Source organism: Oncorhynchus tshawytscha, linkage group LG12, assembly GCF_018296145.1.
Source record: "Oncorhynchus tshawytscha isolate Ot180627B linkage group LG12, Otsh_v2.0, whole genome shotgun sequence".
NCBI lineage: Eukaryota > Metazoa > Chordata > Actinopteri > Salmoniformes > Salmonidae > Oncorhynchus > Oncorhynchus tshawytscha.
The window spans coordinates 20,201,888-20,228,583 of NC_056440.1; the positions used below are offsets into that span (position 1 = coordinate 20,201,888).

The 26,696-nt window shown below is 42.9% G+C and overlaps 1 protein-coding gene across 2 annotated transcripts; it reads left to right on the forward strand.

Moving 5' to 3' along the window:
* Nucleotides 1-1,467: 1,467 nt before the first annotated feature.
* On the forward strand, nucleotides 1,468-26,189 carry LOC112262673 (condensin complex subunit 2-like). Of its 2 annotated transcripts, none has more exons than XM_024438353.2 (18): nucleotides 1,468-1,620; nucleotides 2,729-2,948; nucleotides 3,056-3,146; nucleotides 4,579-4,671; nucleotides 4,967-5,084; nucleotides 5,255-5,394; nucleotides 8,726-8,915; nucleotides 11,188-11,270; nucleotides 11,523-11,725; nucleotides 14,884-15,029; nucleotides 15,162-15,268; nucleotides 20,637-20,756; nucleotides 21,386-21,490; nucleotides 21,699-21,842; nucleotides 22,067-22,177; nucleotides 24,871-24,950; nucleotides 25,226-25,301; nucleotides 25,636-26,189. In XM_024438353.2, the coding sequence occupies exons 2-18, from the start codon at nucleotides 2,734-2,736 to the stop codon at nucleotides 25,693-25,695; spliced, it is 2,082 nt and encodes a 693-aa protein (XP_024294121.1). In that variant the 5' UTR covers nucleotides 1,468-1,620; nucleotides 2,729-2,733; the 3' UTR covers nucleotides 25,696-26,189. The 2 variants fall into 2 exon arrangements, with proteins under 2 accessions (XP_024294121.1, XP_024294122.1); XM_024438354.2 differs by having other exon boundaries at nucleotides 24,874-24,950.
* Nucleotides 26,190-26,696: the final 507 nt, after the last annotated feature.

Sequence of the window (26,696 nt, forward strand, 5' to 3'; positions counted from 1 at the left end):
AGTAAATCAAATCAAATCAAATGTATTTATATAGCCCTTCGTACATCAGCTGATATCTCAAAGTGCTGTACAGAAACCCAGCCTAAAACCCCAAACAGCAAGCAATGCAGGTGTAGAAGCACGGAGTAAACAATGAAGGCGTGACTGCTTCCTCAATGCAGGTATTCCAGGAATAGGTAGGCTTTGGCTGAGAAAAACAACATAGAGAGATTATATGCTGATGGAGAGATAATTGGCACTAGAGTAGCATAGATAAAATGGAATAGACAAATAGACTACATATGGTGAGACCCATTGATAGGAAATAGGGTTTGTTGAAAGAGTACACATGTGCAATGACTGTGTGTTTATTCATAAGGGGTGAAATGTTAAAACCAAATATCTGTGCACACAATTTCACTAACTATTACTACATCATAATACATAGTCCTGATCACCATTTGATACAGAACTATAAAATACTTGTATTGGAAAGGCCACAAACCTACCCAATGCAATGATTCTGTTCTCTTCTAGACCTATTTACCGCCATCTAGTGTCATTTATGGATAAATCATCAGTACTGTATTTGAAAATGTTTGAATAAGTCTAGCAATTCTTTCATAGTTTACCAATGTTTTTATGACGGAAATAGGGTAATATTTCAATATGCAAACCTAAATTAAATTACAATGATAAGGTTCTGCCTAAACCAGGGAGCTTTATCTTTTCTGAATCGATCTTTTCTAAATTATTTAAAAATAAGTAATACATTTCTTTAATATAGCGCTTTCTTTACAAGTAGAATCTCAAAGTCGCTTCAAAAATAAAATAAACAAAAAAACAATTTAACAAATGTAGGAATATGGCAGTTCTTGGGCGATGGTCTTGCACAGCTTTAGATGATAAGCAGTTGAGAAAGGTACTATCTTGAGAGGAGAGAGAAAGCGGTAGTACACATCAGCAGCGGTCCAGAAGAGCCGAAGCAAGCCTCTGCATCTCCTCAACGCAGTCCACTTCCCTCGAGAAACTGGGGAAGGGGGCCAAAAAGCAGATGCTCTTTATCTGGTGTTGCTGCATCATTCAAATCACAATTAGCAAGATAGCTAGCTAGCCAAGCCAAATATAAACAGACTTGTCACAATCACATAAGCATTTCGCTACACCGCAATAACATCTGATAATCACGTGTATGTGACCAATACAATTTTATTTTGATTTGAAAGACCTTATCTCTTCTGTTTAAAGGGTGAATATGCTCTGGAATTTGGTGCCATTTGGGACACAACTTGGTCAAATATTTTAATTAGAGAGAGGACTCTGCACCGCAGGTGGGTCACCCACTCTGGAGATAAAACACCAGAGAAAATGTTTCCACCTTTTAATGGGGTGATTGGTGGCTAATCGGGTGTCTAAACACAAAATGTTGTATGGGCGGAGCTACCTCAATGGGGCGGAGTCGAGTGTCGATTCAACATGGTAACGCCCACTGTCATTACGTAAACCCTTCAGCGCACATTTTCAAATCTGATCAGGAACAAAAGTGCAGTCATACAAAGCAAAATACGCTTTGTTTTCATTTTTATGTAGCTATATATAAAGAAACAGTTCACTGTTCCAGAAGCTTTGGAAATAATCGAGGTAATGTACGAATTCAATCTATTTACAGCTTTTGTTTTCATACTCGTTAGCTAGCATAAACAAAATCTGGGGATGGCAAATTAGCACATTTTAGTTAACCTTTAATTCAAATCAAATTAATTTATATAGCCCTTCATACATCAGCTGATATCTCAAAGTGCTGTACAGAAACTCAGCCTAAAACCCCAAACAGCAAGCAATGCAGGTGTAGAAGCACGGTGGCTAGGAAAAACTCCCTAGAAAGGCCAGAACCTAGGAAGAAACCTAGAGAGGAACCAGGCTATGTGGGGTGGCCAGTCCTCTTCTGGCTGTGCCGGGTGGAGATTATAACAGAACATGGCCAAGATGTTCAAATGTTCATAAATGACCAGCATGGTCCAATAATAATAAGGCAGAACAGTTGAAACTGGAGCAGCAGCACGGTCAGATGGACTGGGGACAGCAAGGAGTCATCATGCCAGGTAGTCCTGAGGCATGGTCCTAGGGCTCAGGTCCGCCGAGAGAAAGAAAGATCCTGACATCAATAAACTAGTTAAGTTAGTTAAAGTTAGTGAAGGTTGGGTGGGCGTTTGTTGTTGGCATCCTTGTTATTTACGAAGTTTTTGGAACGGATTCCTGTTGGAACATTACACAAATCATACCCACCCAACCTTCACTAACTTTAGCTAACTTAACTAGTTTATTGATATCAGATATAGTTAAACTAGAGTAGCAAGTTATCTAATCCAGTTGTGTTTTTAGCTAGCTAAAAAGTTGGCTAACTAGGTAACGTTAACGTTAGTATCACAGCTACCAACAATTAAACGATACCTTCCTGTATTTAGGATAGCTAGGTTTAGCTTTGCCAGCCCAAGTGCCAACTAAAATTACTTTGTTTACAGGTGGCCAATAACAAAAACGTTGTGTTAATTTAGGATTGCTTTGAAAAAAATCAAGCCGCCTTTGCTTTGGTAACGTTAGATAGCTATGCTCCTATGATCAAATATCCAACAGCTAACGTTACTGTTAGCTACCGACAGTATAACTCATTTTAATAAATGTAACTTTAGGAAGCAGAGAGGAATAAAGAACTTAATGTGCATCTGTGTCCCCCTCTCCCCACTGGCAGTCACGATGAGCTCATCGTCCTCACCCCTTTCCCGGGTGCGTCAGTGGGCCTCACCGTCCCTGAAGCACAGGGGCGACTCTCCTGTCGCGAGCAGCACCCCGCTCTTCGCATCTTTCGAGGGAAACGATGATGAGCTAGAGCGGCGTCAGAGGCGCAGATCCCGGGTCATTGGCCTGCAAGCTGCCGCTGACTCCTCATTTAATGAATCTACCTCTCATAGGTAGGACAAGCCCTCTCTCTGCCAGTAATCTCCTTTAGTACTACATCTTGACAGGTATTCTGTTGATTTAGACCTTTGTAAGAGACAATCCTTGTGTTTGTGTTCAGCACCAAGGGGACCCCTGCTGCTGTACCCAAACTGTCAAATGCACAGATCTCAGAGCATTACTCCACCTGCATCAAGCTCTCCACTGAAAATGTAAGCAGCATGTGCAAGCATATACTGCCGTTAAAAGGCACTCTTCTAAGAGGGGCAGAATATGTTCTCGCTCCGAGTCATCGCTTATGGCGTCATGCGTTTCCTTCAGAAGGTATTAATACCCCTTGACTTATTCCACATTTTGTTACAGCCTGAATTCAAAATAAATAACATACATTTTTTTCTCACCCATTTACACACATAATGACAAAGTGGAAACATGTTTTTTTTATTTTTATGACACCCCTGTGTCAGTACATGTTACAATCACATTTGGAAGCAATTTTAGCTGTCTTTTTCTGGAAGAATCTCTAAGAATTTAGCAAACCTGGATTGTACAACATTTGCACATTATTATTTTTCAGCTCTGTTCCTTTATGATTTTGCCTGTGCTTAGTTCTTCTGTTTCTTTTTATCCTAAAAAGCTCCATAGTCCTTGCCAATGACAAGCATACCCATAACATGATACAGCCTTGAAAAAAAGAGTGCTACTCAGTGATATGTTGTGTTCAATGTGTCCCAAACAAAACGCTTTGTATTCAGGACATAAAGTTAATTTCTTTGCCAAATATTTTGCAGTTGTACCTTGTAGCAAACAGGATGCATGTTTAGGAATATTATTCTGTGCAGGCATCCTTCTTTTCACTTTGTCAATTAGGTTAGTGTTTGCGGAGTAACTACAATGTTGTTGATCTATCCTCAGTTTTGTCCTATCACAGCCATTAAACTCTAACTGTTTTAATGTCACTTTTGGCCTCATGTTGAAATCCCTGAGTGGTTTCCTTCCTCTTCGGGAACTGAGTTAGGAAGGACTTATGTATCTTTGTAGTGATTGGGTGTATTGATACACCATCCAAAGTGTAATTAATAACTTCACCATGCTCAAAGGGATATTTAATGTCTGCTTTTTATTTAATTTTAATCTACCAATAAATGCCCTTCTTTGCAAGGCATTGGAAAAACTCCCTGGTCTTTGTGGTTGAAATTCACTGCTCGGTTGAAGGACCTTACAGTTATCTGTATGTGTGGGGTACAGAGATTGAGGTAGTCGTTCAAAAATCATGTTAAACACTATTGCACACAGTCCATGCAACTTATTATGTGACTGGTTAAGCAAATTCTTACTCCTGAACTTCATTGGGCTTGCCATAACAAAGGGGTTGAATACTTATTGACTCAAGACATTTCAGCTGTAATTTTTGTTATTAATTTGCAAATATAAAAACACTTTGACATTGTGTGGTATTGTCTGTAGGCATGCCAGTGACACACAATCTCAATTTTAATCCATTTTATATTCAGGCTATAACAGAACGAAATGTGGGGAAAAGTCAAGGGGTGTGAATAATTTCTGAAGGCACTGTATCTCCAGCCATGCAGGTTATTGGAAACTGGTGTCTCAGATTCACAAAGCTTTATCCTATTTTTGTAGAAAATTACCACCAAAAATGCCTTTGGTCTCCACCTGATTGACTACATGGCTGACATCCTCAAACAGAAGGATTCTGAGCTCACAAATTTCAAGGTATGGCTTGATACATTAATTATTCCTTTTATTGTAGTTTCTGTTTCTTATATCTCTTTAAATTTACTCATCACAAAACTCTCTTCAGATTTCCACTACTATTGAGGAGATTAAAGTGTAATCTACTAATAAAGAAATAAGCTTGTAGCGCAACCACTTAAGATATACATTGTTTGTTTTTATAGGCTTATTCCAAACTAATGGAGTATATTGATGACAGACTGGTCATTTCACTTTATGGGCCTAGCGTCTGTTGGCTGTATGAGATGATGTGTTTTTCTCTGTCCTTGCCAAGGTGGCAGCGGGTACCTTGGACGCCAGCACCAAGATTTACGCAGTCCGAGTGGATGCTGTCCATGCTGATGCCTACAGAGTACTGGGAGGACTGGGTGCTGAGACCAAGCCTGGGGAAGGTGAGAGACTCTTAACTATAACATCCATACACTGTCTGTGTGTCCCAAATGGCAAACTATTCTATGGTGCCATACTGTGACTTGCTCTGTTGTAAAAAAAATATATATATATTTTTTGCTGTCAATAAAAGATAATCAGGCTCTGACCTTTTCCTATGCGCATGGAGCAGGAGATGGGGGAGAGATGGCGGAGGGTGCTGCAGGAGAGCTGGCTGCCAAGCAGGTGGTGAAGAAGAAGAGGCCTCCCAAAAAGACTGTGGAGCAGAACCTGAGCAACATCGACAGCTCTGAGTCGGAGAGGAAGTGTGAGGTAAGTGATGGTTTTCCTGCTCCAGGAATAGCCTGAGGTAAAGGACCAAGCTATGCCTGTGAGGTTTGATGTGGAGTCACCTGGACATTTTTGAGACACATAGCCAAACTCTGAATATAAATGGAATTGGTGCAGAAAGCCTTTTGAATTTTGTAAGGTGAGTGTGGAATAGGTGAAATAATTGTTGTTATTGTATTACTAGAAAGTGTATGCCCTCAGTCCTGGAGGGAAGCAAAAGTCATTCCGCCACCTAAGAATAGAGGAATGACTGGGTCAAATAGCCACCCAATCAGCCTCTTACCAACCCTTAATAAAGTTTTGGAAAAAAATTGTGTTTGACCAGATACAATGCTATTTTACAGTAAACAAATTGACAACAGACTTTCAGCACGCTTATAGGAAAGGACATTCAACAAGCACACCACTTACACAAATGTTTGGCTGAGAGAAATTAATGATAAATATTGTGGGGGCTGATTTGTTAGACTTCAGTGGGCTTTTGACATTATTGATCATAGTGTGCTACTGGAAAAATGTATGTGTTATGGCTTTGCACCCAATGAAATATTGTGGATAAACAGTTACCTGGCTAACAGAACATGGAGAGTGTTCTTCAACAGAAGCCTCACCAACATAATCCAGGTAGAATCAGGAATTCCACAGGCAGCTGTCTAGGCCCCTTACTTTTTTCCATCTTTACTAACGTCATGCCACTGGAAAATGAGCACGTTGAGGTGACTAAACTGCTTGGAGTAACCCTGGATTGTAAACTGTCATGGTTAAAACATATTGATACAACAGTAGCTAAGATGGGGAGAAGTCTGTCCATAATAAAGAGCTGCTCTACCTTAACAGCACTATCAACAAGGCAGGTCCTACAGGCCCTAGTTTTGTCGCACTGTTCAGTCGTGTGGTCAGGTGCCACGGAGAGGGAGCTATTTTTTTTGCAATTGGCTCAGAACAGGGCAGCATGGCTGGCCCTTGGATGTACACAGAGAGCAAACATGAATCTCTCCTGGCTCAAAGTGGAGGAGAGATTGACTTGATCACTAATTGTATTTGTGGGAGGAATTGATATGTTGAAAGCACCGAGCTGTTTGTTTAAATGACTAGCACACAGCTCAGACTCCCATGCATACCCAACAAGACATGGCACCAGAGGTCTCTTCACTGTCCAAGTCCAGAACCGACTATAGCTACATGGGAACTCTATTCCACATCAGGTAACTGATGCAAGCAGTAGAATCAGATTTTAAAAAACAGATAAAAATACACCTTATGGAACAGCGGGGACTGTGAAGCAACACAAACATAGGCACAGACACATGCATACACACACAATAACATACGCACTATACACACAAGTACACATGGATTTTGTGTTGTAGATATGTGGTAGTGGAGTGGGGGCCTGAGGGCACAGACTAGGTGTGTTGTAAGCTGCTGTCTGAAAGATGACTGGGAATATGGCTGAATATAAACCGTGTATTTATTCCCTCCAAGGCAATCAAACAACCGACATGTTGTTATAGGGAAAAAGTGGAGTCGCAATTCAACAGCTCAGACACGAGACGTATGTGGCAGGGTCTACAGGCAGTTACGGACTACAAAAAGAAAACCAGCTACGTCACGGACACCGTCTTGCTTCCAGACAAACGAAACACCTTCTTTGCCCGCGTTGAGGATAATACAGTACCACCGACGCGGCCCGCTACCAAGGACTGCGGGCCCCCCTCTCCTTCTCTGTGGCTGACGTAAGACATTTTAACGTGTTAACCCTCGCTGGGCTGCTGGCCCAGACAGCATCCCTAGCCGCATGCGCAGACCAGCTGGCTAGTGTTCTTACGGACATATTCAATCGCTCCCTATCCCAGTCTGCTGTCCCCACATGCTTCAAGATGTCCACCATTATTCCTGTACCCAGGAAGCCAAAGATAATTGAACTAAATGACTATCGTAGCACTCACTTCTGTCATCATGAAGTGCTTTGAGAGACTAGTCAAGGATCACCTCCACCTTACCTGCATGGCCATGCATGCCTCCAACTCAATCATCAAGTTTGCAGACGACACAACAGTAGTGGGCTTGATTACCAACAACGACGAGACAGCCTACAGGGAGGAGGTAAGGGCACTCGGAGTGTAGTGTCAGGAAAACAACCTCTCACTCAATGTGAACAAAACAAAGGAGATGATCGTGAACTTCAGGAAACAGCAGAGGTAGCACCTCTCTATCCACATCGACGGGACAGCAGTGGAGAAGGTGGAACGTTTTTAATTTCCTCAGCGTACACATCACAGACTAACTGAAATGGTCCACCCACACACACTGTGTGGTGAAGAAGGCGCAACAGTGCATCTTCAACCTCAGAAGAAATTTGGCTTGTGACCTAAAACACTGGCAAACTTTTAATGATGGGCAATTGAGAGCTTCCTTTCGGGCTGTATCCCCGCCTGGTACGGCAACTGCACCGCCCTTAACCGCAAGGCTCTCTAGAGGGTGGTGCGGTCTGCACAACGCATCACCGGGGGCAAACTACATATCCTCCAGGACACCTAAAGCACCCGATGTCACAGGAAGGCCAAAAAGATCATCAAGGACAACAACAACCCGAGCCACTGCCTGTTCACCCCGCTACCATCCAGAAGGTGATGTCAGTATAGGTGCATCAAAGCTGGGACTGAGAGACTGAAAAACAGCTATCTCAAGGCCATCAGAGTGCGAAACAGCCATCAGAAACACAGTGGCTGCTGCCTACATAGACTCAAATCATTGGCCACTTTAATAAATGGATCACTAGTCACTTTAAATAATGCCACTTGAATGTTTACATTATCTTACATAAGTCAACGCATGTGTTTATACTGTATCTTATACAATCTATTGCATCTTGCCTATGCTGCTCGGTCATCGCTCATCCATATATTTATATGTACATATTCTTATTCCATCCCTTTAGAGTTGTGTGTATTAGGTAGTTGTTGTTTAATTGTTAGATTGCTTGTTAGATATTCGTGCACTGTCGGAACTAGAAGCACAAGCATTTCGCTACACTCGCATCTGCTAACCATGTGTATGTGACCAATGAAATTTGATTTGTGTAATCTGTTATGAATGTAATGTTATTAAAATTGTATAACTGCCTTTTGCCGGACCCCAGGAAGAGTAGTTGCTGCCTTGGTAGCAGCTTATGGGGATCCATAATAAATACAAAGCCAGAGGACTTATTATGATATTTACTGAGAGTATGGATCCTACAGATCCTACAAAGCTCACACATGGTAAACTCACCAATATTCTCCTCGTTATCATCCCACCCCTCCAACTCCAGGTCGACCCCATGTTCCAGCGCATGGTGTCGTCCTTCAATGAGAGCAGCACAGCAGGCGTATTCCTGTCGGTGCTGTTCAGTGAAGACAGTAGCTGTGAGCTGCTCTTCCCCTCCCACATGACCCTGCTGCACTCCACTCACTCCTGCTCCCAGTCTCCTCCGCAGCACGTCCCTTCGCTGCCCTTCACAGGTAACACTGACTGGGTCACGTCAGCATCACACTTTTTGACCCGGGACATATGTAGCAAGTACCCAAGAGTAGAAGTTCTGATTTAGGATCAGCTTTGCCTTTTAGATCACAATGTATATGATTGTGTACAATGGGAGTCTGATCCTAGAACAGCACTCCTACTCAGTGCTTACTTTGTCAATTGAGAGGTGCCTGAACAAAGTGAGCCTGAGAGAGGGGTGACCTGGGGGGCTCTGAGGTACCGGAGCGCATAAAAAATGATTTCACCTTCATAATAAAGCATCGGATGCATTATCGCTTTTGCGTACTGGCATAGTGCAGTAGAGGCGATTTGTAGAAGTTGCACTCATGGGGGACCTTTTTGTAGCTTGGGATCTGAGGAAAATTTGGTCTTGCATAAACTAATTTCATGCAATTCTATATCATTTTAGATGACTCGAGACTTTAGCAGAGTCTTTTTTTAATGCCCAACAAGTTATTGGAATTTCTGGATACTTTGACACTGACAAACTAAGAATCAATAAAAACGACCTGTCTTGAATCCATCAATAACTTTGGCCTAGGTGTGTGGAGACAAACATATTGTACAATATGAATATGACAATATGAAAAGGAAATTAGTCTTTAAAAAGCTTTCCAATTTCACTGACTCACCCAATGATGTGCAGCTCACTCACCAGTGATGGTTGATGTGCTCGTGCCAAAAGCTTATCTCTCTCGTTTTACTTTGTAAAACAATGAAGTTCACTCAATAGGTCCATTTGGAAGTTGATAACTTGGTAGACATATTAGTCTTTTCAGCAGGTTCCATTTGCTTTACAACCTGTGTTTTCCCGAGATTGTATTTGAAATGATTGCTAAGGGCCTGTTTTTGGCTGCATGCTGTTCACTTACAGATTTACTGCTCGTTCCCGACTGTAGGCATCAAATCGCATTTTATTGGTCACATGCACCGAATAGAACAGGTGTAGGCTTTACAGTGAAATGCTTACTTAAAAGCCCATTCCCAACAATGCAAAACTTAAAAAGTAAGACAAATATATTTTCTAAATAAAAAGAAAATAGTAACAACAAAAGTGCTATGTACAAGGAGTACCAGTACCGAGCCAATGTGCAGGGGTACGAGGTAGTTGAGGTAATACAGTATGTACATGTCGGTAGAAGTGACTAGGCAATCAGGATATGTAATAAACAGAGTAGCAGCAGCGTATGTGAAAGTGTGTGTGTGTGTGGCATCAATATGCATGTGAACGTGTGTGGGTAGAGTCTAGAGAGTGAGCATAGAGCCGGTGCAAAACAATTAAGATTAATAAATAAAATGGTCAATGTAAATTGTCCGGATAGCCATTTGATGAACTGTTCCGCAGTCTTTTGGCTTGAGTTGTGATTTGGGCTACACACAATCCACAGCTAGGCTATTAAACAAACAAAAAAAGTTATTGATCCTCTGTGGCTAAATTATAGGCCTACTCCTTATTTCTGAACTGACGGCAGTGATTCCATAACTTTGGTAAATATATGGACATTTATCAGGGGTGCTACGGCACCTCCAGCACAATTATTGTGGCTATGGTTCTATAAGGAAATAAATAATGTAGTGCAAGATACAGGCGTGTTTCTTTCTCTCACCACAGCAATGGCCACGTGCGTTGGTCTATATAGGCTACAATGTTGCGCAAAAACCCAGGCTGGCCCACACAAATCAATTCTTAGAATATCAGGCATGTTTTCACATCACATATGTTAGGGGGCAGAATAAATCTGGTGGAGTCAACTTTCATTTTTACAGTGAAAATAATTTTTCATGCCACGACAGGTACTGAATCCCGGCAAATAGGTTCCGAAACGGTGAAGTGCCAGATCCTCTTGCAGCAGAATCCAGATTAAATTAACCACTGCTCCTGAGACACATGAATACATATGACCCCTGGGCTGTTTTTGCTGTAGTCTGGCATAGAATCTCTAGATTTTCTCAAAGTCTGGTTGTGTTGATTGTTGAGTGATGCTGTAAGGCAGTGTTTCTCAATCCTGGTCCTGGGGACCCAAAACGGTTCACATTTTTGTTTTGCCCTAGCACTACACTCCTGATTTTACTAATCTAAGGTATGATGATGAGTCTGTTAGTGGAATCGGGTATGTAGTGTGAGGACAAAACAAAAATGTGCACCCACCCAGAACCAGGATTAAGAAACGATGCTGTAAATTATTGGCACTTGGCCTACATATTGCGTTTTAATGGTTTCATTTATGAAATTATTGTGTGATTGGACAGGTGGTCTCCAGCAGACCCAGGAGAAGAGCTCCATCTGCCCCTCCCTGGCAGACTTCTCTTTCACCAGCTGGAAACCTGACCAGGTGAGCGCAACATACACTTGCAATATACACAGCTTCCATTCCAAATGGCACCCTATTTCCTATATAGTGCACTACTTTTGACCAGGACTCTATGGGCCCTGGTCAAACATAGTGCACGGTATAAGGAATAGGGTGCCATTTGGGAAGCACACGTCTTTATTTTAGTTTGGAAATGATACAGATTGGAGGTATTGTTTTGATACAGTAGTCATATAGCCCTATAGCCCTATATAAATCATTCTTCTATTACAGACCATGACCCAGATGCTGGAGAAGATGAAGCAGGGGGATCACGTGTTTGACCGGAACGCTGAGGCGGAGCCGGATGAGGAGGAGTGTCAGGATTTTGGGGATAATTTTGATGGAGACTATGAGGAGGGTCAGGGGGATTATGGTGGAGAGGGCTCCAAGGAACACAAGGATGGCTGTAAGGCTGGAGGGCCGGGGAGAGGAAGGTGAGTGTACTGAGGGTGTTTGTTACAGGGTGGTAACAACCTGGGGGTGTTTGTTGGTACTCTGCTTGTTTATACCTGTAGAGCAGTGGTTCCCAAACTCTTTATAGCCCCGTACCCCTTCAAACATTCAACCTCCAGTTGCGTACCCCCTGTAGCACCAGGGTCAGCACATTCTCAAATGTTGTTTTTTGCCATCATTGTAAGCCTACCCCACACACACTATACGATACATTTATTAAACATAAGAATGAGTGTGAGTTTTGGTCACAACCCGGCTCGTGGGAAGTGACAAAGAGCTCAAAGGACCAGGGCACAAATAATTATATAATAATAATCAATAATTTTGCTCTTTATTTAGCCATCTTGCAAAAACATATTTGTTCATCAAAAATGGTGAATAACTCACCACGGGTTAATGAAGGGTGTGCTTGAAAGGATGCACATAACTCTGCAATGTTGAATTGGAGAGAGTCTCCCTCTTAAATAATTTTCCACACGCAGTCTGTGCCTGTATTTACTTTTTATGCTAGTGAGGGCCGAGCATCCACTCTCCCAAGTGAGTGGTTGCAAAGGGCATCGGTGTCTTAACCGCGCGATTTGCCAAGACAGGATACTCTGAGCGCAGCCCAATCCAGAAATCTGCAGTGGCTTATGATTGATTAAATTCAATTTTCAGCTTGCTGCAATTTCGAGGAGGCTCTTGTTCAGATATCTGTAAGTGGACTGGAGGCAGGGCATGAAAGGGATAACGAATCCAGTTGTTTGTGTCATCCATTTCGGGAAAGTACCTGCGTAATTGCGCACCCAGCTCACTCAGGTGCTTCGCTATTTGACATTGTCCATAAGCTTGAGTTCATTTGCACACAAAAAATCATACAATGATGGAAATACCTGTGTGTTGTCCTTGTTAATGCAGACAGAGAAGAGCTCCAACTTCTTAATCATAGCCTCAATTTTGTCCTGCACATTGAATATAGTTGCGGAGAGTCCCTGTAATCCTAGACTCAGATCATTCAGGTGAGAAAAAACATCACCTAGATAGGACAGTTGTGTGAGGAACTCATCATCATGCAAGCATTGACAAGTGCAAATTATGGTCAGTAAAGAAAACTTTAAGCTTTTCTCTCAATTAAAAAAAACGTGTCAATACTTTGCCCCTTGATAACCAGCGCACTTCTTTCTGGTATGTTGTAAAAGCATTACATGGTCGCTGCCCATATCATTGCATAATGCAGAAAATACACAAGTTCAGGGGCCTTGCTTTAACAAAGTTAGTCATTTTCACTGTTGTGTCCAAAAGTTCTTTCAAGCTGTCAGGCATTCCCTTGGCAGCAAGAGCCTCTCGGTGGATACTGCAGTGTACCCAAGTGGCGTCGGGAGCAACTGCTTGCACGCGTGTTACCACTCCACTATGTCTCCCTGTCATGGCTTTTGCGCCATCAGTACAGATGCCAACACATCTTGATCACAAGTCCATTTGATGTCACAAAGCTGTCCAGTACTTTAAAAATATCCTCTCCTGTTGTCCTGGTTTGCAGAAGAGGATGTCTTCCTTAATTGACCCCCCCCGTCAACGTAACGGACATATGCCAGAAGCTGTGCCAGGCCCGCCATGTCTGTTGACTCATCTAGCTGTAACGCTTAGGATTCACTGGCTTGTATGCCGAAGCAGTAATTGTTTCAAAACATCTCCATCCATGTTACTAATGTGTCATGAAACAGTGTTGTTGGATGAAGGCATTGTCTGTATAGTTTTATTTGCCTTTTCCCCCAATATTGCCCCAGCCATATCCACTGCAGCAGGAAGAATGAAGTCCTCCACAATAGTATGAGGCTTGCCTGTCCTTGCCACTCGGTAGCTCACCATATAAGACGCTTCTAGCCCCTTCTTCTTAATGGTATCTGTTGCTTTTATACACGTCTTACTACTCGAAAGTCATGTTAATTTTCGCTCAAACTCCTGTGGTGTATTTTTCAAATTGGCATGTTTTGTTTCTAAATATCTGCGCAAGAGTGACAGTTTCACCCATGGGAGAGCAACGGTTAATGTGATTGTATGTACATTTTCTGACTAGGCTACCTGTATTTGACATTGTTATTTCGCTGAACCCTAGATGGTTTCATTTGATTTTTTTGGCAGTGAAATGAGGCTACTTAAACGAGGGGGGAAAAACCTCACCTAAATGTATAGCCCCTTTCGAAAATATAAATTGGCTGTTTGAAAATGTGAAGATTTTTATGTGCGTGTGTATTCACATTTTCAAACAGCCAATTTATATTTTGTGTATATATACACATACGCACACACCTGACAGCATTATGCATACTCCAGTTTGGGAATACTTGCCTTAGAGGATCCCAGAGATGTTTCATGAGGAACGGTATCCCACAAGGAAACCTGTCCGGTAGTTTTAATTGACCTTGTTCTGTCTCTAGTTTTGTTGTTGTTGTGTGTACCATGATGTCCTGAGTGTTTCAAAACTGTTATGACGGTAACACACCCAAACCCTTTAAATATCCAGTTTAGATGTCTGGATGAATGAAGGGAAACAATTTGACTCGACAGAAAAAGCTCTACTAATGACCTCCTTATCTTAGGTCCAGGCAGGCTTTAGAATTAGTTACTTATCCTAGCAAAAGAAATTGGATTAACTGAAGATGTGTTTATTAAATCCATATTTTTCCCAGTCTAGGTTTAAAAATGAAACTGATGGGGAAAAAAACATCTTGGGCAATAGTTACAGGGGAGATGGATGAGCCAATTAGACAATTAGGTGGCCATGATAGTATGCGGGCCAGATTGGGAATTTAGCAAGGACACCGGGGTTAACACCCCTACTCGTACAATAAATGCCATGGGATCTTTAGTGACCACAGTCAGGACACTCATTTAACGTCCTATCTGAAAGATGGTACCATACACAGGGTAATGTCCCCAATCACTGCACAGGAGGATTGGCTTTTATTTATTTTTATCAGAGGAAAGAGGGCCTCCTACTGGCCCTCCAACACCACTTCCAGCAGCATCTGGTCTCACATCTATGGACCGACCAGAACCAACCCTTAGCTTCAGAGGCAAGCCAGCAGTGGGATGCAGGGTGCTATGCTGCTGGCCATGTATTTTAATGTCATTCTGTGGTGTGGTTGACTGTCCACAGGGATGTGATTCCCATTGGAGGGGGGGACATAGCCACCATGTGTCTGCAGCTGTCCAACCAGCCCAGAGAGTACTCCTACTTCAGCCCTAGGACCATGGCTACCTGGGCAGGTCCTGGCTACTGGCGCTTCAAAACTCTGCACAAGAGTGAGTGGTGGTTGTACGGACAAAGTCATGTTGTATATGTAGTTTATCTGTGTTTGAGAGGATTCCTTAACAGCATTGGCCACTAAATATCACCTGTTCATTCCTCTGTCTCGCTCGTGTGTGTGTGTGTAGAGGACAACATGCCTGAGAAGGAGGGTCGCAAGAGGAAGTCTAAGAATGCCTTTGAAATTGACTTTAACGACCATGTCAACATTGAAACCTACTTCTGCACCACTAGAGTAAGCCCTTGGTAACCCCCCCAGTTCTCTGATTATTGTTTGAGCTACATTTTTGGAATTAATATTCTCAAGGTTTTGCTCACCTGAGGTAGTGTGGTCTACAGCTTATCATGAGATACTCTATCTACCTAGAGACTTTTCAGCTGTATTTTTCGTAGCTGTCTACATCCCACCGCAGACTGATGCTGGCACTAAGACATAACTGAATGTGCTGTATTCCGCCATAAGCAAACAGGAAAACACTCACCCAGAGGCGGTGCACTTAGTAGCCGGGGACTTTAATGCAGGGAAACTTAAATCAGTTTTACCAAATTTCTATCAGCATGTTAAATGTGCAACCAGAGGAAAAACTCTGAACCACCTTTTACTCCGCATACAAAGCTTGTCCTCCATTTGGCAAATCTGACCATAATTCTATCCTCCTGATTCCTGCTTACAAGGAAAAATAAAGCAGGAAGCACCTGTGACAAGATCAATAAAAAAGTGGACAGATGAAACAAATGCTAAGCTACAGGATTGTTTTACTAGCACAGACTGGAATATGTTCCGGGATTTCTCCGATGGCATTGGGGAGTACACAACATCAGTCATTGGCTTCATCAATAAGTGCATTGACGACGTCGTCCCCACAGTGACCATACGTACATACCCCAACCAGAAGCCATGGATTACAGGCAACATCCGCACTGAGCTAAAGGCCAGAGCTGCCACTTTCAAGGATCATGACTCTAACCCGGAAGCTTATAAGAAATCCCGCTATGCCCACCAACGAACCATCAAAGCATCAATGGAGGACTAAGATCGAATTGTACTACATAGGCTCTGATGTTCGTCGGATGTGACAGGCCTTGCAAACCATTACAGACTACAAAGAAACACAGCCGAGATCTGCCCAGTGACACGAGCCTACCAGATGAGCTAAAATACTTCTATGCTCGCTTTGAGGCAAATAACACTGAAACATGCATGAGAGCACCAGCTGTTCCGGAAGACTGATCATGCTCTCCGCAGCCGATGTGAGTAAGACCTTTAAAACTTATTTGGGATCAGTGTCCCTTCCACGGGATGGTTGCGCTGACACAGGCTAATTCGATTAGCATGAGGTTCTAAGTACAATAACATTTCCCAGAACATAATTTAGATATCTGATAGTCAGGAAGATTAACAAGAATTTAATCTAACTGCACTGTCCAATTTACAGTAGCTATTACAGTGAAAGAGTGAGGAGAGGTGCACCATTTTGAACATGAAAAGTTATTAATAAACAAATTAGGCACATTTGAGCTGTCTTGACACAACATTTTGAACATAAATGCAATGGTTCATTGGATCGGTCTAAAATGTTGCACATACATTGCTACCATCTAGTGGCCAATATCTAAATTGCACCTAGGCTGGAATAATACATTATGGATTTCAAAGATGATGGTACAAAAGAACACTTTTTTTTTTTTCTTTGTATTATCTTTTACGAAATCTAGTGTGTTATTCTCCTACATTCCTTTCACATTTCCACAAACTTCAAAGTGTATCCTTTCAAATGGTACCAAGAATATGCATATCCTTGCTTCAGGGCCTGAGCTACAGGCAGTTAGATTTGGGTATGTATTTTTAGGTGAAAATTGAAAAAAAGGGGTGGATCATTAAGATCAACATTCACAGACTGATTACCAGGACATGCACTGCGAGCATACGCTGACCAACTGCCAAGTGTCTTAACTGGCATTTTCAACCTCTTCCTGTCCGAGTCTGTAATACCAACATGTTTTAAGCAGACCACCATAGTCCCTGTGCTCAAGAACCCTAAGGTAACCTGCCTAAATGACTACCGACCCGTAGCACTCAGGTCTGTAGCCATGAAGTGCTTTGAAAGGCTGGTCATGGCTCACATCAACACCATTATCCCAGAAACCCTAGGCCCACTCCAATTTGCATACCGCCCTAACAGATCCACAGATGATGCAATCTCTATTGCACTCCACACTGCCCTTTCCCACCTGGACAAAAGGAACACCTATGTGAGAATGCTATTCATTGACTACAGCTCAGCGTTCAACACCATAGTGCCCTCAAAGCTCATCAATAAGCTAACGACCCTGGGACAAAACACCTCCCTCTGCAACTGGATCCTGGACTTCCTGACGGGCCGCCCCCAGGTGGTAAGGGTAGGTAACAACACATCCAACACACTGATCCTCAACACAGGGCCCTCAGGGGTGTGTGCTCTGTCCCCTACTGTACTGCCTGTTCACTCATGGCTGCACTGCCAGGCATGACCCCAATACCATCATTAAGTTTGCCGATGACAAAACATAGGTAGGCCTGATCATCGACAACGATGAGACCGCCTATAGGGAGGAGGTCAGAGACCTGGCCGGGTGGTGCCAGGACAAAAACCTCTCCCTCAACGTGATCAAGCCAAAGGAGATGATTGTGGACTATAGGAAGAAGAGGACCGAGCATGCCCCCATTCTCATCAACGGGGCTGTAGTGGAGCAGGTTGAGAGCTTCAAGTTCCTTGGTGTCCACATCACCAACAAACCTACATGGTCCAAGTTAGGGATGGGCGATATAGCCAAAATCTCATATCCTGATATCGATACATATCACGATAGACATTCTGTAAATTCAATGAATAAATAGTTTATATAAAGAGTCCACATGTAAAGGCCTATTTCTTATTACCTTTTATTTGTTGAGTATAATTCAAAAAAAAAATGTATTTGCATTTGGTATCTTGAGTCGAGTGTTAGCACCAACTCACGAAACCCCTGTTTCTCGACAGTGTAAATTAGAGCCATGTCTTTGCAAATGTAAGTTATAACGGCAGCTGTTACCTCCTTCCATCGAATTGTACTACATAGAGGTTAGTGGTGTTTGAGCCTGTTGTCGGGACCGGCCTGTGGCATATTTTGCAGAGGGTGTTTTTCTGGTGTGTGTCAGACTTTATATACCCAAACCACGCCCTTGCGACTGAAGTAGCCTCTCTTTTAGGTACGGTCTCTGTGCTCTGTATCACGTTCACTCTCCTCCATGTTTTGCTTGTGTTGCAAATGTCCAAATATAAAGTGTGTGATTTGCGACACAACGAAATAAACGAGAGCATAATATGAAACAATAGAAAATCGTCTATCGTCACACGATATTTATCATCATCTCGCCTAGCCCTGGTCCAAGCACACCAAAACAGTCGTGAAGAGGGCACGACAAAACCTGTTCCCCCTCAGGAGACTGAAAAGATTTGGCATGGGTCCTCAGATCCTCAAAAGGTTCTACAGCATCACTACCTGGTATGGCAACTGCTCGTCCTCCGACCGTAAGGCACTACAGAGTTTTGTGTGTACGGCCCAGTACATCACTGGTGCCAAGCTTCCTGCAATCCAGGACCTCTACACCAGGCAGTGTCAGAGGAAGGCCCTAAAAATTGTCAGACTCCAGCCACCCTAGTTAGACTTCTCTCTGCTATCACACAGCAAGCGGTACAGGAGCGCCAAGTCTAGTTCCAAGAGGCTTCTAAACAGCTTCTACCCGGGCCGACTCTTTTCTCTGTATACATCAATGATGTCACTCTTGCTGCTGGTGATTCTCTGATCCACCTCTACGCAGACGACACCATTCTATATACTTCTGCCCCCTCTTTTGGACACTGTGTTAACTAACCTACAGACGAGCTTCAATGCCATACAACTCTCCTTCCGTGGCCTACAACTGCTCTTAAATGCAAGTAAAACTAAATGCATGCTCTTCAACCGATCGCTGCCCGCACCTGCCCGCCCATCCAGCATCACTACTCTGGACGGTTCTGACTATGTGGACAACTACAAATACCTAGGTGTCTGGTTAGACGATAAACTCTCCTTCCAGTCTCACATTAACCATCTCCAATCCAAAATTAAATCTAGGATCTGCTTCCTATTTCGCAACAAAACATCCTTCACTCATGTTGCCAAACACCCTCGTAAAACTGACCATCCTACTGATCCTCGACTTCGGCGACGTCATTTACAAAATAGCCTCCAATACCCTACTCAATCAATTTGATGCAGTCGATCACAGTGCCATCCATTTTGTCACCAAAGCCCCATATACTACCCACCACTGCGACCTGTATGTTCTCGTTGGCTGGCCCTCGTTTCACATTTGTTGCCAAACCCACTGGCTCCAGGTCATCTGTAAGTCTTTGCTAGGTAAAGCCCTGCCTTATCTCAGCTCACTGGTCACCATTGCAGCACCCACCCATAGCACTCGCTCCAGCAGGTATATCTCACTGGTCACCCCCAAAGCCAATTCCGCCTTTGGCCGCCTTTCCTTCCAGTTCTCTGCTGCCAATGACTGGAAGGATTTGCAAAAATCCCTGAAGCTGGAGACTCATTTCTCCCTCACTAACTTTATGCACCAGCTGTCAGAGCAGCTTACAGATCACTGTACCTGTACATAGCCAATCTGTAAATAGCCCATCCAACTACCTTATCCCCATACTGTTATTTATTTTTTACTCCTTTGCACCCCAGTATCGCTACTTGCATATTCATCTTTTGCACATCTATCACTCTGGTGTTTGTCACTATGGCCTATTTATTGCCAACCTCCCTTATCTTACCTCAGTTGCACACAGTGTATGTAGACTTTTTCTCTATTGTGTTATTGATTGTATGTTTGTTTATTCCATGTGTAACTCTGTTGTTGTTTGTCCCACTGCTTTGCTTTATCTTGGCCAGGTCGCAGTTGTAAATGAGAACTTGTTCTCAACTAGCCTGGTTAAATAAAGGTGAAATAAAAAACCCAAGCCATAAGACTCATGAACATCTAATCATATGGCTTCCCAGACTATTTGCATTGCCCCCCCCCCCTTTACACCGCATGTATAGTCACTTTAATAACTCTACCTACATGTACATATTACCTCAACTAACCGGTGCACATTGACTCTGTACCGGTACCCCCATGTATAGTCTCGCTATTGTTAATTTACTGCTGCTCTTTAATTACTTGTTACTTTTATTTCTTATTCTTACTCAATTATTTGTTTTCCTGCATTGTTGGTTAGGGGCTCTTAAGCATTTCACTGTAAGGTTGTATTTGGCGCATGTGACTAAATTTGATTTTATAATCACTAGTAGGCAGTCACATTCTAAAGTTAAAGTGCCCGTTTTCTGAGCCGTTGTCAATTACTGTATTAGTCACTTCTGTAAATCACTTTTGATGCTAATACAGGGGTCAAGTGTCTTGACAATCCCTGCCTATGTGTAAGACAGTTATGCAATTTCTGCACCCGAGGAAATGTGGTTTTAGTGGCTATAGGAGTTTCCTCACCACTCACACATTGATTCAAACCTTTCTCTCACCTCTGCTTAATGTGTTCTCCCAGGCTGCTACCACTATCATCAAGTCCGCCCTCAGTACCAGCAACAAGAGAACCACTCTAGCTGCAGACTTCCAGTTCCCCCTTAAGACCCTGTCCCAACTCAGCCTCAAACCTGCCAGCACAGTAAGACCTTCTGTACACAACAACCAGCATGGAATAAACACATTTTGGGTGAAATGAATGTAACACACACTAGTTGACCCTGTCCTGCGTCTCCATGGTGATACCAAGGGACAGTGGTGTGCTAAAACAATGTGCAGCCACCACCAGATACAGTCAGGCTTCATAACCGTAGCTGAATGGAACTGATATGCTGGTGCAACTGATAAAGTGAAGATCTTGATGCCACTGACGTGTGTGCTCCATGTCAGTAAACGTGTGTGTGCTCCATGTCAGTAAACGTGTGTGTGCTCCATGTCAGTAAACGTGTGTGTGTGCTCCATGTCAGTAAACGTGTGTGTGTGTGCTCCATGTCAGTAAACGTGTGTGTGCTCCATGTCAGTTATCGTGTGTGCTCCATGTCAGTTATCGTGTGTGTGTGTGTGCTCCATGTCAGTTATCGTGTGTGTGTGTGTGTGTGCTCCATGTCAGTTATCGTGTGTGTGTGTGTGCTCCATGTCAGTTATCGTGTGTGTGTGTGTGTGTGTGCTCCATGTCAGTAAACGTGTGTGTGTGTGCTCCATGTCAGTTATCGTGTGTGTGCTCCATGTCAGTTATCGTGTGTGTGTGTGTGTGTGTGTGCTCCATGTCAGTTGTGTAAAGAGGGCCAGAAGAGGTTGTCTGGAGAGCTGGAAGGCATCGGAGACTACGACTACAACAACGCCAACGACACAGCCAACTTCTGTCCTGGCCTGCAGGTCTGTATTGTAACTCCTGTGTCAGTCTTATACAGTTTCCATTATGTGTCAATAAGACCACTACAGAGATATCGATCTTGCCAGTGTATCATTACCCCCACTAATTCTATAGCTTCAGCCCTACTTTGTTAGTAGCTGGTTTTGTAATTATTTGGCTAATCTCTTTCTCGTCCTCTCTCTCTACATATCTATCCGACTCTCTCTATAGGGTGGGGACAGTGATGATGGGGAAGGTTTCAGTAGAGGTGCAGATGACACCCAGCCTTCTGCAGACAGTAACCTTGCCTCCTCACAAGACCATGACGACGTGTCCACCTATGGGGAGGACGATCTGGTGCCAGAACCACACCGGGTGGGAAGGGGAATGGTTATGGGGAGCCAGTGTTCAGCAAGTGTCATGCTCTAAAATTTGTGTAGAAAGGATTAAAGACTGCAACAACGCCAACGACACAGCCAACTTCTGCCCTGGCCTGCCCCGACACTGGCACCCAGTGCCGCCTTCAGGGTATAAATGCTCTGAAATGGCAGCATCATGTTTGAAATGTTGTTAAAGCCCAGCTTTGCCTTTCATTTCAGGTGAACAAGATTGAGATAAACTATGCCAAAACAGCCAAGAAGATGGACATGAAGAGGCTCAAGAACATCATGTGGAATCTTCTGACTGACAGTCTGGAAAAAACAGCCAAGGTCAATTTTAAAGTGTTTTCATGCCTCTTTCCCCTCCGAGGTCTCATTGACTGACTTCTATGGTTGGCTAATATGTTGCTTTTTTCCCTCCGTGCCTCTTCCTTGCAGACCTGAGTAGAATATCAATAGGTTTTGCTCGACTCCTATCACTTCTGTCCTCTCCTCACCTGCTCTTGAAAAAGGTCAAAGGTAGTCAAGAGAAGAAACAAATGTTCTTGTATGAAGTGAGACTGCTCCAATCACGTTTCATCGGGCAAATTGCGTATACAGGGGTGGAATGCCAAAATAAATGTGTTGTGATAAAATCAAATGTGGCTAGATGTGAAAGACATTTTATAGATAAAAGGATGAGTAGCATATAGTTGTTAAATGTGTGCATGCTTTTCTCATATGAGAACAGCTGATTCAATGGGGGTGTGGCAGATTTGAAAACACTTCTGTGATAGAAGCTGAAAGGATACTCTTGTGCATCCTCTGCTGAAGTAGTTAATAAAGGAGGTAAGCACTCCTCTGTTCACCTACTAACAATTTCACACACACTCCTTGACCATGGAGTTTCCAGGTCATGGAGGAGTGGACAGACTTGCCCAATAGCTGACATGCATAAAGATGGCGACCCCCATGTACAGTGGGGCAAAAAAGTATTTAGTCAGCCACCAATTGTGCAAGTTCTCCCACTTCAAAAGATGAGAGAGGCCTGTAATTTTCATCATAGGTACACTTCAACTATGACAGACAAAATGAGAAGAAAATAAATCCAGAAAATCACATTGTAGGATTTTTAATGAATTTATTTGCAAATTATGGTGGAAAATAAGTATTTGGTCACCTACAAACAAGCAAGATTTCTGGCTCTCAAAGACCTGTAACTTCTTCTTTAAGAGGCTCCTCTGTCCTCCACTCGTTGCCTGTATTAATGGCACCTGGTTGAACTTGTTATCAGTATAAAAGACACCTGTCCACAACCTCAAACAGTCACACTCCAAACTCCACTATGGCCAAGACCAAAGAGCTGTCAAAGGACACCAGAAACAAAATTGTAGACCTGCACCAGGCTGGGAAGACTGAATCTGCAATAGGTAAGCAGCTTGGTTTGAAGAAATCAACTGTGGGAGCAATTATTAGGAAATGGAAGACATACAAGACCACTGATAATCTCCCTCGATCTGGGGCTCCACGCAAGATCTCACCCTGTGGGGTCAAAATGATCACAAGAACGGTGAGCAAAAATCCCAGAACCACACGGGGGGACCTAGTGAATGACCTGCAGAGAGCTGGGACCAAAGTAACAAAGCCTACCATCAGTAACACACTACGCCGCAGGGACTCAAATCCTGCAGTGCCAGACGTGCCCCCCTGCTTAAACCAGTACATGTCCAGGCCCGTCTGAAGTTTACTAGAGAGCATTTGGATGATCCAGAAGAAGATTGGGAGAATGTCATATGGTCAGATGAAACCAAAATATAACTTTTTGGTAAAAACTCAACTCGCCGTGTTTGGAGGACAAAGAATGCTGAGTTGCATCCAAAGAACACCATACCTACTGTTAAGCATGGGGGTGGAAACATCATGCTTTGGGGCTGTTTTTCTGCAAAGGGACCAGGACGACTGATCCGTGTAAAGGAAAGAATGAATGGGGCCATGTATCGTCAGATTTTGAGTGAAAACCTCCTTCCATCAGCAAGGGCATTGAAGATGAAACGTGGCTGCGTCTTTCAGCATGACAATGATCCCAAACACACCATCCAGGCAACGAAGGAGTGGCTTCATAAGAAGCATTTCAAGGTCCTGGAGTGGCCTAGCCAGTCTCCAGATCTCAACCCCATAGAAAATCTTTGGAGGGAGTTGAAAGTCCGTGTTGCTCAGCAACAGCCCCCCAAAACATCACTGCTCTAGAGGAGATCTGCATGGAGGAATGGGCCAAAATACCAGCAACCGTGTGTGAAAACCTTGTGAAGACTTACAGAAAACGTTTGACCTCTGTCATTGCCAAAAAAGGGTATATAACAAAGTATTGACATAAACTTTTGTTATTGACCAAATACTTATTCTCCACCATAATTTGCAAATAAATTCATAAAAAATCCCTACAATGTGATTTTCTGGATTTTTTTTCTCATTTTGTCTGTCCTAGTTGAAGCGTACCTATGATAATGTACAGGCCTCATCTTTTTAAGTGGGAAAACTTGCACAATTGGTGGCTGACTAAATACTTTTGTGCCCCACTGTACTTACTACAAATGCCTAATTTCACTGTGTTATACAGTGCTCCCCATTTACTCTTGTATTGTATCTGCATTAGCACAGTAAACTTGATCCCGATTCTTGATCCAAGACTATTCTAAAAAGCAAAAAAGTAGATTGTGCAGATTTATTGGCACATTGAACCATGTTGTGTGCCGTAGTTTTTTAAAACTGTGGGTATTGCTAAAACAATAACTTAATCTGAATTCCTCCATCTTTATGCACCTTTCGCCATTGAGAATCTTCCCTGGGTTCAAATAGTATTCAAAATCTTTCAAATACTTTGAGCGTTTGCTAAGGTCTGCCAGGAGTCCCAGGTCTGCAAGGTTTGCACTTTTCGATTGGTTCCATTCCAACAGCCAAGCTTAATTTACCACAAATTAAATTTTAAATGTATTTGAACCCAGGACTGCATCCTTGTGGTTGACAGTGTTATGTTTTGTTCTCAGCAGGAGGTGGAGAATGCTGAGACTTCAGAGGTGTCTGGGGAGAAAGTCTTCAGTCAGACCACAAAGACCCTGCTTCAAAGGTACCAAGCCTTAGTATCACCACTGGGCCCATTCTTAAATGGCTATAGTGTTTTCTCAGCTGCCATTGAAGAGAATTCTAGTTGTTTTGCTTCTTCGTTTTTTCATTAAACTAGTAGCGAGATAGACATGCGTCATTTATTTAGACATTACTGCCAACTGAGGGACTTTGGATGGTGATGGTCCAAACATTCATTTGCTAAAAGGGATGTGGATGGGACATATGTGCTGATAAATAATGTAATAAAAGCCATGTCTTGTTCTCCTGTCACTTCAGCCTGCCCCCCACCATGGCTCAGAACCTGTCTGTGCCCCTGGCGTTCGTTGCCCTGCTGCACTTGGCCAATGAGAAGGTGAGTAGCTACTTCTCTGACCTATTGCACCATGTCATTACTAAAATAAGTTGGTTCTAGACATGGCTATTATGTTGGCATGTAGTGGTAGTACATATCTACATTATTAACTCAATACATTTAGAGCTTTTATTAATTGAGTGGGTGTCTGGAAGGGTTCACAGACCCTTTTAATCTGCACAATTTATTTTGTCTGTGTTAAATATAAACTCTATGAATCTTTCAGATAGTCGTCAGTATCAAGACTGTTTCCACTTGGTAGTTGAGTGTGAATGAAGAGTTAACCACGCCACTCAATTTTTCTTGTCATTCATTGTCTGTTTTCTTTTAAAAGAATTTGGAGCTCGTGAAGGTGGACGACATGTCAGATATCCTCATCAAGCAAGGTCAATGAAAAGGGCTAAACAATGGGATTTAAACAGAGACTTGTTTCCTTTTCTCCTCCAACTGCTTATTCTCACTTTTTCTATGTATATGATGAATTCCTGGCCATTCGTGTCAAAGGCGCCATCACATTTAGGTGAAATATGTTATTTCTAGGAAATGTATAGTAAGTGTCCCTTTTTAAAAATGACTCATCTGTTTATTACCTGAATAGTGTTTTTAACATATTTACCTGTACATTCAGTAGAACCTGTCCTTTTTTTGTTCTACATCTATTGTGTGTAAATAACTGTGGAGGCTGCTGAGGGGAGAGTGGCTCATAATAATGTTTGGAATGGTATCAAACACATGAAAACCATGTGCTTGATACCATTCCATTCCAGCCATTTATTATGAGTCGTCCTCCCCTCAGGAGCCTCTACTGGTAAATAATATAAATGCCTCCCTCAAGACTGTGTAATGTGTACATACCAAAAATAAATAAAAGTTAGTTTTTCTACATTACACAGGAATCCGGTACAAGCAAACTACAAGGTAGCTATTTTTAGGTAATGGCTATTTATGCTCTACCTTGTTATACATTCAACTGGCGTCATTGGATTGTAGTGTACTCCCTGCAGCCTTGTCACGAATGTCCCAAACTGCACTCATTTTTACCAGAGCTCTAAGGGAATGGGTGCCATTTGGGATACAGACGCAGGCCAAACCAGTTGGTCAAGGTTAACTGTGTGCGGGCTGGTTGATACCGCGTCAGCATGAGTGGTAGAACAGGAGCTGCTGGGATGGGTGGAGTCACTCACTTATTGATCTGGTGGCTGTAGAGGGAGGTTTGCATCTTAATACAGCCTGACTTGTCTGAGAATGTATTGTATGTTGTTACACCGCCTCACTCTCACCCCTCCCTATCTTGAATGACACATAGGTCCACTCCCAGCATTAACACTATTACATATAATATAGGCCTACTGTATTTTGGCATCAAAAGCTTACAGCAAACTACCTACAAGCAAC

Coding starts and splice junctions, on each gene's coding strand:
- LOC112262673 (XM_024438353.2), top strand. CDS start 2,734: ATGAGCTCATCGTCCTCACCCCTTTCCCGGGTGCGTCAGTGGGCCTCA. Junction 2,949..3,055: donor AATGAATCTACCTCTCATAG/GTAGGACAAGCC, acceptor GTTTGTGTTCAG/CACCAAGGGGACCCCTGCTG. Junction 8,916..11,187: donor CCCTTCGCTGCCCTTCACAG/GTAACACTGACT, acceptor GTGATTGGACAG/GTGGTCTCCAGCAGACCCAG.